Source organism: Dasypus novemcinctus, chromosome 8 (genome assembly GCF_030445035.2).
Source record: "Dasypus novemcinctus isolate mDasNov1 chromosome 8, mDasNov1.1.hap2, whole genome shotgun sequence".
Classification (NCBI taxonomy): Eukaryota; Metazoa; Chordata; class Mammalia; order Cingulata; family Dasypodidae; genus Dasypus; species Dasypus novemcinctus.
Window position 1 is genome coordinate 77,697,208 of NC_080680.1, and position 15,890 is coordinate 77,713,097.

The 15,890-nt window shown below is 40.1% G+C and overlaps 1 protein-coding gene and 1 pseudogene across 2 annotated transcripts; both read left to right on the forward strand.

Moving 5' to 3' along the window:
- Nucleotides 1-14,800, forward strand: DNAJA1 (DnaJ heat shock protein family (Hsp40) member A1). Of its 2 annotated transcripts, XM_004485261.5 has the most exons (9): nt 1-182; nt 1,336-1,477; nt 1,631-1,808; nt 3,973-4,077; nt 4,846-5,073; nt 7,063-7,177; nt 9,470-9,585; nt 9,847-9,947; nt 10,562-14,800. In XM_004485261.5, the coding sequence occupies exons 2-9, from the start codon at nt 1,346-1,348 to the stop codon at nt 10,778-10,780; spliced, it is 1,194 nt and encodes a 397-aa protein (XP_004485318.2). In that variant the 5' UTR covers nt 1-182; nt 1,336-1,345; the 3' UTR covers nt 10,781-14,800. The 2 variants fall into 2 exon arrangements, with proteins under 2 accessions (XP_004485318.2, XP_071072917.1); XM_071216816.1 differs by lacking the exon at nt 1,336-1,477 and having other exon boundaries at nt 80-182.
- On the forward strand, nt 14,226-15,084 carry LOC111760464 (AP-3 complex subunit sigma-1 pseudogene; annotated as a pseudogene).
- The last annotated feature ends 806 nt before the right edge of the window (nt 15,085-15,890 follow it).

The window sequence follows — 15,890 nt, forward strand, 5'->3', positions numbered from 1 at the left end:
GCAGGGGCGGGACTTCCGGTGGGTGACGCGACCGGGCTCGGCTACAAAAGACGACGGCTGCGAAGCGCCGGGCGGAACTTTCCAGAACGCTCGGTAAGAGGCGGAGGGGTGGCGGCTACCCGAGCTGCGCACAGCGAAGCGCTCCTTCCCGCTCCCCCTCACTGGCCTCAGCCCCCTCACCGGTGAGTTTCAGCCTTAACGTTTCCCCGCGACCCCAGGCTGGCGCCTTTGGCGGTACCAGAAAGCCCGATGGAGCCGCGGTCGGGAGGCGGTTAGCTCCGCGTGGGCGGGAGGGTTGTCGGTTCCTGTATCTTTGATTCCCTGTTCGGAGAGCCGGTGTGGTACCCCGGCAGTTCATCTCCGGCACGCAGCGGAGTGGGCCTGAGGCCTTCCCTCAGTGCTTCCCCTCCCCCCATACCTCTCCCCCCCCCCCCCCCCCCGCCCGAGGTCCCCGAGGAGCCTCCGTCTCCGCTTCTCCGTGCGCGCCCCCGCACCCCCTCCGCCCGCGCTCGCGCGGAGTGGGCGCCCCTGCGCGCACGCGCAGAGGGAGGAAGGGGCCAGGGGCTGCAGGAGGAGCAAGGGCGGAGGCTGCAGCTTTCGGTTTTCATCTTTCCCTTCCCTCTCTTTGTTTAGGGCTGGGTTCCTCCCCCCACCACTTAGATCCAGGATGGGAGGGAGAAAGGAAGGAAACCTTTACCGGTCGGCTCCAAGTGGAGGGGTAAACCTGGCGAGATGTAATTACACTGGCTAACACGGGCCTGTGGGGCAAGAGGGATTCGGCGATAGCAGTGGAGGAGATGTAAGCCCTGTGATTGAGACACAGCTCAGGATTGAGGGGGAGGGGAGCCTACTATCTGGAACTCGTGTTCTAATCGATTGCATAAACCAACTCCTCCCTCTATTCTCAATTACACCCAAATGTATTTTGGGGGGAAATGTTTGGCGTTTATCAGATATATCAAAGACAATGCTAATACAAAAACCAGCGGATTAAATTTGTTAGTTCTCCTTCGGATTAATAACTGTCTTGTCACCATCTCTGGGGAAGGGAAATGCGAAGCAATCCAGATTAATAGTACGTTAGTAAGGAGGTTTTGGTGTGGGACAGTGGGAACCAACTGCTAGGAGGAGACTGTTCCCTGATGATTATTTGTTTGTATGTAGTTAGAATTCATGGCTGAATTTATCGCAGAATTGTTAGCTTTATTCTGAAATTTGGGAAGGCTGTGTTCTTTTTATCAGATTTGGCAACAGACCTATGTTTGTCTAAACTCTAATTTCACCAGTTATAAGTACAAGTTGAAAGTGGGTTAAAACCGCGTTTTCTTATTTCAGGCTGTAGAAAATGGTGAAAGAAACCACTTACTATGATGTTTTGGGGGTCAAACCCAATGCCACCCAGGAAGAGTTGAAAAAGGCTTACAGGAAACTAGCCTTGAAGTACCACCCTGATAAGAATCCAAATGAGGGAGAGAAGGCAAGTAATATATAATATCCTTAAACATATCAGACTAGTTCTATGCCAGGTGTATAGTATTTCTATTACCATCTGAAATTGAGTGTCTAATATAGTGGTTATGCTTTGTAAAAATCGTTTAATAAGACATTTGTTTCTTTTTTCTTAAAACAGTTTAAACAGATTTCTCAAGCTTATGAAGTGCTTTCCGATGCAAAGAAAAGAGAATTGTATGACAAAGGAGGAGAACAGGCCATCAAAGAGGGTGGAGCAGGTGGGGGTTTTGGCTCCCCCATGGACATCTTTGATATGTTTTTTGGAGGTGGTGGAAGGATGCAGAGAGAAAGGAGAGGTAAGAATAACCTAGTCAAAATACAACAGATTAGCTATTGGTCAAAGCACATTTTTGAAAATTCACTAATTTCAATGCTTATTTACTTTTTGGTATAATGCATCTGACCATAAATTGCCACTGGTTTGTGGTTATTTTTTTAATGAGGTTTGTAACTAAAAACGCTTAAAAATAGCTAAGCCAATTAAGTGGTGAAAACAAATAAGTGCTTTTAATAAGTTTAAGTCATAGTAATTAAATGTTAATTTTTAAGGAGACAAAGTATAACATAATTTTCTAAGCCCTTTTTTTTTACAGCTCTTATTTGACTTAACCCAGTGGTGGTAACTGTGGCCTTTTTTAAATCAATGGTGAGTTGAGGTTCAGAAACTTAAAAATTTTCTCAAGGTTAAACAGCCAGTCAGGGTTAGAATACAGGTTCATTACCTCCAAAGAGCCTATTTAATCTTCCTTCAATGTTAACCAAAATATGTATGCATATTTGACAAATGTGGTTTGCATGCTGTAGCAGTATTTTTTAGGAGTACATTGTTCTGTTCAAGAGAAGTCAGTCTGACTTTGCTCGCAGTGTATAGTTTATACAGATAAACAAGGGATAATACGGAGAAACCAGTTTCAGAACAAATGGGCGAGCATTAAATTTCACTTTGAACTTTTTAAGGTTCAGAAGGACTGGAGGTTCTTTATTCAGTTTTCCTTAAAAGCCTTGGAGGAAAGGAGTATGTTTTTATTTGCTTATTTTGCAAATAAAGCAGTTTGCTTTAAAAGGAAAATAATCTGCGGTCCAAATCAATTGCTTAGTAATAGTATGATTATTCAACTATTGGTAAATTTTCATATGTGCCTTAGATCAATGAGAGACCCCCTACCTATTATGAGACAATAAATTGGACCAGAAAGTACATGCTTAATTAAATTTCAGAGGTTTTATTTTTCCTATATGTGCTCAATTCTGTATAAAGTTTAAAGTGAGGTGTGGGGTATAACTCAGTAGCTAGGTGATTGAACACCTGCCTCACATATACGAGGTCCCTCGTTCAATCCTGGTACCTCCTTTAAAAAAAAAAAAGTTTAGGGAGAAAGAGAGCTTTCAGCATGCCAGAACCAACTATTCATGGGGTCTTTATTTGTGATACAGAACTCAAAAGTGGATCTAGGATCAGAAGTTCATGGTAATATGGCACATAGTTAAAAACTATAAAAGTATTTCTTTAGGTATGTTGTACAGAAAGGAGTTTCAGAACTTTTTTCATTTAGGTATAACAGTAATGTTTTATGGTGGATAGTCCTTTTGGAAGGATCACCAGGCTAGGAACTTATTAACCAGTCACTGACAAGTGACTTCATTTCTTAGCCTCAGTATCCTTAAGTGATCTCAACCTTTTGCTTTGCATTCTAAGGTAAGTGTGGCACCCTTTTGAAGCCACTGGCCACATGTAGCTCCTTAAATTTAGATTAACTTAAAATAAAAATTAAGTTCCTCAATCCCACTAGCCACATTTGATGTGCTCCTTTCAGTAGCCACATGTGACAAATGGCTACTGTATTGGACAGTAGACATATAAACTATTTTCATCAGTTCTGTTGGACAGCACTATGAAGAAAGTGAGAAAGCTAAATTGTAAACCACTATTGCGGGCCCATAGTAAAATGTTCTGTTCCTAGTGGTTGAGAAAGAGGTAGGACTTTATATTCTATGGCAACTCAAAAAATAAAACATTTTTCCTGATTAATTTCTATTAGTGGAAGCTTACTATGCTAGAGGATTTTTAGATGAAGTCATTGGCCACATTGCTCCATACCACACTGAGTGAAAGGTTCTCAAAGAATATATTGGGACAGAAATGCGGTTTTGGATTAATTCCTTGTTAAATGTGCCTATTTAGATAACATTGGTTTTTCTCTAGTGATTTTACATATAATGTTTTTGACTGCTGTAAATTGCAAAATGGCCACATCTTTGTTCCCAAGCAAATTAATCTCTGACCCAGTTTCCTCATCTGTAATTGCATCACAGTTCAAGGATCATAGGTGATAAATATGAAATATTTTGTGTATGTAATAGGTACTTTACAGTTCGTTATTAATTAACAATTTTTATGGTGCGTTTAACACAAGTTAGATGCGGTGTCTTAAATTTTTAATGTGTGATATGTTACTTTAGGTAAAAATGTTGTACATCAGCTCTCGGTAACTTTGGAAGATTTATATAACGGTGCAACCAGAAAATTAGCTCTGCAAAAGAATGTGATTTGTGATAAATGTGAAGGTATGGTCTTACCATTGTTAATATATTAACTGAAATGAGAACTTAACGACTTAGTACAACATACATAAAAGACAAATGTACACTATTTAAATCTTGGACAGTAAGAGTATGGAAAAAAAAAAAAACCACTTAAACCTACCACCCTATGGATACTAGCAGAATATCCACAGTTTTTATTGTATATACATTGTGTATTTCCAGAACTTCAGAACCATTTTAGTAGTTTCATAATCTGTAATATGATTTTAACAGTTTTTTCTTTGGGGACATTGAGCTGTTTCATTTAGAAATAAATTAATGGTTGTGAACCTTTCTAAGCTTTTTATGAATACAAATTACTTGCTAGAAATATGGTATCTTCTAAAGAGTAATAAACTGTTTGGATGTCACAAAGCAGTCCTAAGAATTTTGCTTTGAGAACCCTGTGTTTTGGGGAGCATATATGGCCTCAAGCAGTTGAGTTCCCACATACAAGATCTGGGGTTCAATCCCCAGCCTCAGCGCTTCAAAAGAAAGCACATATTTAAAGTTGAAAATTCTGAAATGGCTTTTTTGGAAGACCAGCAGTCAGGAAGTTACAAAGTAATTGAAGCTGAGGATGGCTTATATTTTATCCAAAAAAAAAAAAAAGGCTGGTTGTATGTTTTTAGATGGCATTTCCATCAGACCTTGAAAATCTTAGTGTTTAGGGACAGTCTTAATTCATTACTGTATGTGCTAGTAAATGCGTACATAATTTTGTACTGTTTATCTTTTAAAACTTTTTAGGCCGAGGTGGTAAGAAAGGAGCAGTAGAGTGCTGTCCCAATTGCAGAGGTACTGGAATGCAAATAAGAATTCATCAGATAGGACCAGGGATGGTTCAGCAGATTCAGTCTGTATGCATGGAGTGCCAGGGCCATGGGGAACGCATCAGCCCTAAAGATAGATGTAAAAGTTGCAATGGAAGGAAGATAGTTCGAGAGAAGAAGATTCTAGAAGTTCATATTGATAAAGGTGAGTTCTGAGTCAGTTGTCTTCTTTTTTTTTTTTTTAAGATTTCTTTCTCTCCCCTTTCCCCCCATTGTCTGCTCTATGTGTCCAGTCTCTGTGTGTTCTGTGTCCACTTGCATTATCCAGCGGCACTGGGATACTGCATCTTTTTGTTGTGTCATCTTGCTGCGTCAGCTCTCCCGTGTGTACAGTGTCATTCCTGGGCAGACTGCTTTTTTCATGCGGGGCAGCCCTCCTTAGAGGGCACACTGCTTGCGCCTGGAGCACCCCTACATGGAGGCGCCACTGCATGGCACGGCACTCCTTGCGTATAGCAGCACTGCACGTGAGCCAGTTCACCACACGGGTCAGGAGGCCCTGGGCATGGAACCCTGGACTCTCCATGTGGTAGAGAGATGCTCTGTCAGTTGAGCCACATCCGCTTCCCCCAGCTGTCATTCTGAAGTCATAACCTTTTTGAGATTTGTCACTGGCACTGTAAATGATGGAATACTGTTCTATTATGTGGCTACACCAAATTTAATAATAAGTTTTTTTCCGTTAAACTTCTATCACAAACTCTTTGTACACATCCTTTGATTCCTTAGGAATTACAAGATTAAGGGGATATGGATTCTATGGATTTACCTTGTCAGGCTCTTAATTTTTTCAATTTCTAAAAATGTCTTTACAGTAATATATGTTCTTTGTAGAAATTTTGGAAAATGTATATAACCCCCAAATAAAATTTAAATCACTAATCCACTATTCTGAAATAATCAACATTATAGTAATATCTGCCTGAGATTTTGCTATTTTAAAGTGAAGTTAGTATATTTTACTTACTGACCTGTAACTGTTGATAGGAATATCTATATTAATAGTCTACATAAATTGACTTGAATCCTAACTGAATAATGCTTCTCCCCTCCAGGAATACTGTATATTGAAAAGGAAATGGCTTTTTTGTATGTGATTTTTTTTTTTCCCCAGTTAAAATTAACAAACTGTTTTTTCTCTTTAATAAGTCCTTAGTTTTTTAGAAGAATTTGTGGATGAATTGATGTCTGTGTTTTGCTTCAAAATATGTCAGGGGGCTGTTGGTGGAAGGATGATACATGAAATAAGATTAGTCATGAATTGGTAATTATACTATATCTAGATTGATACATGAGGACTCATTGTACCGTTTTGTGTATAGGTTTAGTGTTTACCATAATAAAAGGGAAAAAGTCACTTGTTAGGTGACCTCAGTGATCATTGGCTTAGGAAATCAGGAGATACTGCTATAGCAGAATGGTCTGCAAACACAGATTTTCTTAAGAGTTATGTTTAAAGAGATGTTGTCCAGGCCCTTACTGAACTAAAATATGATGCCCGATAGGGCACATAACTTTAGAGGGAAGTAAATGCATGTTCTTCAAAATAATTAAGGAATTTGAAGATGTGTAATGTAATAGTGTTTCAAAATGGTTGAAGTTTAACTTAAATTAAATATTGGTTGATGATGGTTTCTTATAATTACTGTTTATAGGATTAATAGAAATAATTCTATATGGCTTCTTATATGTAAGAAAGTTAAATTAGGTAACACTTAATGGTTGTCATGTTTGCCAGAGAGTCACTGATTTGGCATCAGCATAAACCATTTTATTTAATCCTAAAGCCGCAGTTCTAATGAGGATAGGTCTTTCTGGGAAAGTTAAAAGTTTAGGAAAGTTATACAACTTGCCTCCCCAGGTAATCCAGCTAGTAAATAACAGATCTAAAATTTGAAGCCAAGTCTCTTTGCCTCTAGAGTTTGTGCTTTCCACTATTATAGTCTTTCTTCAGTAGGATATTGAACTGATCTAATCAAGTAGGCATTCTCAGTCATTTCTGTGATACTTGGTATCCAAAAAGACATGGTAACATTTTAATTATTTTTCAGGTACAGACACACATAACATGTGTCTTACCCAAATTTTGTGATTACTGAACTTTTGAAGTTCAAAATTAACCTTTTGTTTTTAGGTATGAAAGATGGCCAGAAGATAACATTCCATGGTGAAGGAGACCAAGAGCCAGGACTGGAGCCTGGAGATATCATCATTGTTTTAGATCAGAAGGATCATGCTGTTTTTACTAGGTAAAAATTTTAATCTGCAGACTGATGTCTATCATATTAGGGGGTATATTTTTAAATGAGTTTTTGAATACTCTTAGAATGTATTTCCTGGACATTCCCTGGGAAAGTATAGTAGGAGAGCTGAACTCAAATGTTTTGTTTTAAAGGAGGCTATTAAAAAAAAACAACAACGAAAAACTAAACGTTACCGTATCTGGAACTTGAAGGGGTATATTTGAACCAGGAGATGTTCTGTAGTCTTTATTACTAGCATATATAAACAGGCAGGCATGTGGGCTGAAAGCATCCCCAGCCAAAACTTTTCCCTCAGGCTTTGAGTAGGCATTTAATCTGAACTAAGTGTCCTAAAGATTTTGCCAGTTTCATTCCTGAGTTCACAAGAGAATTGGGTTGCATTTCATTGGGAATAATTATCTTCCAATCTCTGTAAGAAACTACAATTTGGGTCCAATTTTTCTAAGTATACATAAACTCAGGTCTAATACTATGTGGTATTGAATACTGAGTTTATGATGAACTTGCACTAAACAAGATTGGTCAGTGGTTAACAATGTTTGTGTTGAATGTATATCCACGGCTACTTTTTAAAAAATTGGACTGGAAGCGAGGTTTCAATAAATTTTTTTTTTTTTTAAGATTTACTTTATTTATTTCTCTACCCTTCCCCCCTCCCCCCCCCCCAGTTGTCTGCCCTTTGTGTACATTCGCTGTGTGTTTTTCTGTGACCACTTCTATCCTTACCGGTGGCACCGGGAATCTGTGTTTCTTTTTGTTGCATCATCTTATTGTGTCAGCTCTCCGTTCGTGTGGCACCATTCCTGGGCAGGCTGCACTTTGTTTCGCCCTGGGCGGTTCTCCTTATGGGGCGCACTCCTAGCACGTGGGGCTCCCCTACGCAGCGGACACTCCTATGTGGTACAGCACTCCTTGCGTGCATCAGCGCTGCTCATGGGCCAGCTCCACATGGGTCAAGGAGGCCCGGGGGTTTGAACTGCGGACTTCCCGTGTGGTAGGCAGACGCCCTATCCATTGGGCCAAGTCCACTTCCCTCAATAAATGTTAAGAGACATCACCGATAAGGAAATGGATTTTGAAATAGTTACAGCAGGGAAGCGGTTGTGGCTCAAGTGATAAGGCATCTACCTACCATATGGGAGGACCTGGGTTTGATCCCTGGGGCCTCCTGGTGAAAAAGAAAAGAAAGCATGCCTGCATGGTGAGCCATTGCCCACGTGGTGGGCCAAGTGTCCATGCGAGCATCCGCATGGTGAACCAAGTGCCCACACGGTTGAGCCAATCCCTGCGCGAGTAAGTCATGCAGCAAGATGATGATGCAACAAAAGAGAGGAAGGGGAGAGTCAAGGTGAAGTGCAACAGAGACACAGAACTGAGGTGGCACAGTTAACAAGGAACCTCTCTCCACATCAGAGGTCCCCAGGATTGAATTCCAGTGAATCCTAGAGGAGAGAGACAAGAGAAGACAGAAAGAAATAGATACAGAAGGTGACACAGCGGATGGCCACAGCAAAGACAGGGCGGGGTGGGGGAGGGCAAGAAAAAAGTTATAGCAGAATACTTAAACAGTTGTCTCAGAAACATCAGGAAGTGCTGTAAAGCTCAGGGATTGTGATGCTGTCTTTTAAAATCTTGAGTTTTTCTGGAGACCACCCTGACTGATTTTTCAATTAATAGAGATTTGGAAAGAGGAAAGTATAAGCGCAAGGAAAAGGAAGTGGGCTGTTATTAAATGTAGAAGATTGCATGGTTCAGTTACAGTGTGCTAGGCACTATTGAATTATCTCATAACACCAGTAAAGGAATTTGTAACAGTCTCTTGAAATGGTAATACTAGTATTTTCTAATTTTAGAGCATCAGTACTCTTGACTAGATCCGTCCAACTTGTTAGACCATAATAATGTCCTTAGGGAAAGCCCTAATGTGTTTTAGACTCACTCTTAAAATATCTTTTTCTCCCTTTCCCTCTCTGTGAGAAATTAGATTTAAAATTAGGTAATGAGACAGTTCAGGGATGGCAAATGATAGAGGCTATAGAGTGTTTGTGTGGAAGGATTCTGAATCCTTGTCCCAGAAATGGGCCTGGCAGTCGCAGTTTCCATATATTTACTGGTCCCTATTCTTAGCTGTTTGACTCATGGAATGGGGGAGGAAAGGGGATCTTTGTGAAAGGCACTGTGCAATTGTTAGAGAAGAAAAGAGAATTGTGCACACTATGGTACTTGAAATCATTGGTGATTTAAAATGTGATATATGTCATATTTACATTAATACAGACGAGGAGAAGACCTTTTCATGTGTATGGACATACAATTGGTTGAAGCATTGTGTGGCTTCCAAAAGCCAATATCCACTCTTGACAACCGAACCATAGTCATCACCTCTCATCCAGGTATGGTAACTAGACTAATTCCTTTTTCTCTGTTGTAGTATTTTCTTTCCAGTGTCTGCAGCATAAAGCTCAATAGTACAGGCACTCAGAGAAAGCCAATTAACTGTCTGTGGACTGAGCTGAAGTAGTATGATTTTGACTTTCTTGGCAGCTCCTAGAAAACCCATAAATGAAAATGAATTTGCTATTATCACTGAGTTGTATGACATTCTCTGTTTTCCCTGGATCCTAAAAGTGACCCTGTGGCTTCAATGTTTTTAGGTCAGATCGTCAAGCATGGAGATATCAAGTGTGTGCTAAATGAAGGCATGCCAATTTATCGTAGGCCATATGAAAAGGGTCGCCTAATCATCGAATTTAAGGTAAGCTCTATAAAGCATTTTAGGGATATTTGCAAATGATTAGAAAATCTGTTAACAGAATTACATTTCTGAAAGTCAAAAAAAATCAAATTTACATTTAATAATTATATATTTTTTGTGTTTATATTTTTCCACTTGTCCAGGAGGAAATAGGTCTGTCTACTTCTGTTGAGCATTCTCTAACAAGTTGGGATTTGATTTGAGTCATTAATTGGTTATTAAAGATTAGTAAGGGGGAAAGGTTGTGCTTGCCAAGTGGCTATTGTAAGACCTTAATTTTTATCATAAGCTTTATATTCTAGTTCAGAATGCTAGGTACTATATGCCTTTTCAAATACGTGTTTTAACCTGGGATTGGTTGATTCCCCTAAAGGTGGGAATACATGTTGAGTGCATGTATTTTTCTAGAGGGAAATGTGTATGTAGTTTAGTCTAAGGAGCCTAGTGATGAAATTAATCACCTTGAACCTTGTGGCTGATGTGGGTATCTGGGGTGGGGTGTAGTGTGCTGCAGTTCTCTTCATGGGTTTTGTAATGCAATTGTGCTTATTTCAAAATATGTTCTGTTGGGTTTTATTTCTTTTTATTATCTTAACAAATTTCCTTTTATATAGGTAAACTTTCCTGAGAATGGTTTTCTCTCCCCTGATAAACTGTCTCTGCTGGAGAAACTTCTACCTGAGAGGAAAGAGGTAGAAGAAACTGATGAAATGGATCAGGTAGAACTGGTGGACTTTGATCCCAATCAGGAAAGACGGCGCCATTACAATGGAGAGGCGTATGAGGATGATGAACATCACCCCAGAGGTGGTGTTCAGTGTCAAACCTCTTAGTGGTGACCAGTGGCTAACACTCACTACTGGCATTTTATATGCAGTAGTGAATAAGCAAAGGACTGTAATCATAATATGCTCACTACTTGCTATCGTTTTTGTTTTTTCAACTATAGTAGTGTTTTAAAAGTTAAATGAAGAATAAACTCAAATATAAAAGCTCCAACTTTGCCCTGTATGTATGGTGACTTCAGTGTGCAAGATGTTTAATACTTGTTTAAAAAAAAAAAAAATGACTTTGGTTTAAGGAAAAAAAACCATTAGCATTTGTTAGGTCATGTCTTGTAATTGTTTTTCGCTGTATTTGTGGACTAGCTTAGAGTGAATTTTGCTAGGTTATAGGTATATATGTATTGACTTCATTGTTAACTATGAAATTAAAACTGTATTTAACTGGCAATCAGAAAAAGTTTGTAGAGAAGTGTTGGTCTGTATAGTTACCTGTATTAAGTGGGACTTGTAATGCTTCTGCATTTATTCTGTGGCCTCAAATGTTGTTTGAAGATGGCACAGTATATAGTCTGTTATCAGTAATAGAAATGATAGCTTTTTAAGAAGGGGTTTATCATCATATGCTGCTGCTTGAGGGGCATGCACTTTGACAGTTGCATTCCCTTCTGTGCCATCTACATACTTTGCTCAGTCCTGGTTACTCTCCCCCCCCCCCCTTCTCTTTGGACCATGATAAGCCCCAAGTACTGATTGCAGAAGCTGGGTAACTTAGAAGTTAAGGTGAGAAATTTACATGGAGAAGTTTGCATGTATGAGATAGGAAGGTAGGTTCCTTAGGCTTACGTTAAACCATTTAACTTATGCTCCAAATTAACTGTAATTTAATGTTGGTAGTCTGGCAAATTATGATGAATAGCTTTAATTGTATGTTTGAAAGTCATCATATTGTTCACATGCTTAAATCTGGGTATCAGAATTTAAGCGATTCTTGAAATGTATGAATGTCTCCTTAATATACTGATTACAAAGCACTTCCATTGTGTGTCACTACAGGGTTTTTTTTCTGCCCCAAGAGCGAAGCCTTGGCTTTTTGCTAAGTTAGGTAACTTTGATTTACTAGTTAAAATGAGCAAAGGAGAAAAACATAGTTCATTCAGATTTTATTAAACAAGAATGGGGATTGAAAGAGGGTGAGAAATGAGCTGAGAAAAGACACTGGAGAGGGCCTTTTTTTTTTTTGCCTGTCCAGCCTGGCTCAGATTTTCTGCTGCTTCTCCTATAGTTTTCCTCAAAAAAGGAGGAGACTTGGTGTAGAAAATGGTTCCCAAACCCAGTTTGGTGGTTTTTGTCATAGTGACGTTCCTAATTGACTTACCTGTTTTTCAATTGTTGTACTGTCTCTTGCCAGGCAGCTACCCTGATCTGTTCATTGAATATGGAATAGGTGTTGAGGAAAGCAGAGAGAAACCCAAGCAGGGCCTCTTCACAATAGTCTATCCCACCCTTTTCAAGACAAAAGAAATGGAAGCGCTGACCGAAGCGCTTCTCTGGTACAAGCTCTGAGCAAATTAACTGTCCAAAAAACTGATTTAAGTGACATCCCATGTAGCCAACACTCAATACCTTAGTGTGTTGAACTTCCGTCAGGTTTCTGTACAAGTTCTAAGAATTTCTACAATAAACATGGATGATGTAATACATTTTAAAATGTTTTAAAAGACCTAAAATTACAATGTAAAAAGTCCCAAGGACACTAGAAAGTTACATGGTTATAACCCAAGGAGGCAGAAACCCAACAGGTTTAACTGGTCTGTTAGTCTGTAAAAAAGTTTCATACAAAATATTAGGTACAGTTCCTGACCCCCAGCGGTGACTGATGCTTTCTCTGTGTTGCTTCCCCTCTTTATCATTCATGCATGTAGAGAAGAGGGGTAGAGGCAGATGTGAAATTTTATAAGTCTGTTTTCTCTGTATGGTACTGATTTTCAACTAGGCTACACGTGGGAAGCTTTTAAAAACTGCATTCTACCAGATTGTGGTGTAATTGGACCCAAGTGTGGCTGAAGCATCAGGATAATTCTTAAATATCTGGCTAAGGTTGAAAGCCGCCAACACGAGAACGTAGCTATAAACTACCTGAGACAGACTGAACATGTATTTTCAGTGCAAAAGGAATATTTAAATCCGTTGGCCTGGAATAGAGTACTTCACTAGTAAGCTGGCACAGTAGACTTCAACTTTCAAGAGACTAGGCATTGATGTTCAGCAGCATAGCATACAATTCTTATTTTACTTAATCTCTGCAATGGGCACTGTTAAAGGCCAATAACACGATCTCCACCACATTTATATAAAGTGAGAAAAACTCCAGTAATGCTACCAGATGACTCCAGCTAGTTGACAATTGGTCCGGGCGGATACGCAGCGCTATTTGACAGCTAGTATAAGGGGGTTTCTGCGGCCCAGTACTTAAGTTAGGGTTCCGGGGCTGCTCAGCCTTGCCGGGATCGCTCCGTCGGCCTGGAGAGGGTTAAGCAGCCTTTCGCGCATGCGCGGCCCGCCTTCCGCAGCTGTCTACATCTGGGGCGGCGGGTGGTCCCTCCCGGCCTCCCTTCCAGCGGGTGTGTCTTCTGTCCCCGGAAGGCCGCTTGCGCAGCTTTCTCAGAAGAGCGCCAGGTTGTCTCGGGTCTTTCCCCATCTTCAGTACCGGAAGGATGTGGCCGCATGGGTTTTAGGGGGAAAGGCAAGGCTCAGAGTAATGTCATTTTTGTACAATGACAACCGCTATTAGGTTTTTACGTTTGTACGAAATCAGTTGTGGAAAATTCTCTAAGTTACCTGGGAAAGGCAGGAAATTCATTTTCTATTTTGAACTTTGCTTTTTTTACACCCAGTGATTTATTAAAAAGAAAGGGGGAAAAAATGCCTCCCATAGCTGCAGGATAAAATCCAGGCGTCTTCAATTGGTCTCCCAAGACACTGCTCTTGATCAGCACAGGACATGCCTTTCTCTTATGCCACACAGTTCTGCTCAGGTTCCTCTGCTTACTTTAGATTAAACCCCTTTACTTTCAGCTCCTCCAGGAAGCCTTTCCTAACCCTCTACTGGGTTAGGTGCCCCCCCTATTATATAAAAAGGCATCTCAAGGGATTATTTTTATTAAAATAATTGCTGCTTTTAACTTTCATTTCTTCCCGAAGGCAGAAACCGGCCTTTTAAAAACTATCTTCAGAACTTGGTGCCAGGAACAGAAAAGGTGTTCGATAAATATCCTGGGAGAATAACTATATATGTGTCGACTAGATTCTTGCTCTTCCTTCACAAAGTATGCATTTCACAACTTTAGCACGAGATCACGACTTTATCAGAAATTCAACTTCTCAAATATTTTTCTAATGAATTTTAACATAAGCTGTTTCCTCTCAAACTTAAGTAAAAAGCCGCTTTGTGGAATGGCAGACTACATTCATGTGAATCCTTTAAAACGTCAAAATGCTAGCAAATGACCCAGTTCAAAAGTGCATGTTGGCATGTGTGGGAGGGGCCCAGTGGGGAAGGATCTCTAGTGAGATCCCAAAACCAGGATGGGCGTGTCCCTGCTCTGGCCTGACCCAGCGCCCAATTGTTCGCCCTAGCCCAGCCTTGGTCAGGGCCTCCTCTCCAATAACCACAGGAAACCTTGGCTCTCTGATTTCTACCAGCCCTACAGTGAAGATGCACAACAAACCATCAAGGAGACTGTCCTTGATGGTTTATCTAAGAGATAAAAATGATTGTAATTTCCTAGATGGATTAACAGGATCTGAAAAGAAACTAATTTACAGACATTATGCCATATTATATTACCGTCTGTGCAGATTCTTCAGAAAGTGAACTGGGTGTTTTAGATTGAATTCAAGTATTTGGAAACTATTAGACACATTTTGAAATGAATGTGAACTGGAATTAATTTTCCGTGTACATAAAGTTCACAATATTTTTGTAGAAATGGCCTTGGGGAAACAGTATAGGAGACCAACATGAATAAGACTGTTAAATAAATTGGTACACAAAGTAAACTTGAGAAATCTGTGGCTGGCTTTATTTAGCAGGAGTTTCAGCTCATGTTGGATCTGCTGTAAAGAAAATGAATCTTTCAGAGATCCCAAGAAATACTAACATTGACATAATTATCAAAGTGCAAAGCCTGACCTCTTTTAACTTAAAAAAAAATTACATAGTATATACCCAGGTAAAATCCAGGGAGAAAAGTCATTTAAATTTACCACATAGTTGTTTTTTTACCAGAAATAGAGTTTAAAAAGCCTTTGGTTTTGTCAAGGTGTACTATAAAGAATTTGGGTAAAATCAGTATGTGAAGTTCCATTTTGCTTTTTTTTTAATATTCATGTGAATCTTTTTTTTTTTTTTCAGATGTATTTCTCTCCGCTCCCCCCTCCCACCCCGGTTGTCTGTTCTCTATTTGCTGCATTGTCTTTGTCCGCTTGTTGTCAGTGGCATGGGAATCTGTTTCTTTTTGTTGCTCATCTTGTTGTGTCTGCTGTGTGTGTGCAGCACCATTCCCGGGCAGGCTGCACTTTCTCTCGCGCTGGGCGGCTCTCACGGGGCACACTCCTTGCGCGTGGGGCTCCCTATGTGGGGACACCCCTGCGTGGCAGGGCACTCCTTGTGCGCATCAGCACTGCACATGGGCCAGCTGCACACAGGTCAAGAAGTCAAGGAGGCCTGGGGTTTGAACCGCGGACCTCCCATGTGGTAGACGGACGCCCCCATTTTGCTTTTTAAAGAAATTGAGTGGTTCCAGTGATTCTCACTCCTCACCACCCCCCCACCCCCGCCCCGGCCCAATGGCATTCCTATGCCCACCATGCCTCTATTTATTGGCTACTACAGTATTTCAACAAATTTTTGAGATTTTTCTTTAATTAGGTACAACCCAAAATTTTGGTGTTTTGTACTGCATCACAAATGTAGCATTCCCTAATTCTATAATAAGTCACAATTATTTAAAGAAAAGGGTATTGCAGGAAAACATGACCTTTTTCTTTCAGTAAACTCCAAGGTAACTGGACTTCCACAGGAAAAAAAAAAAAAAAAAAAACCTTCAGGCTTTGTGATAAAAGGAAAGTAAGTTATAGAATGTGACTGGGAAAGAGG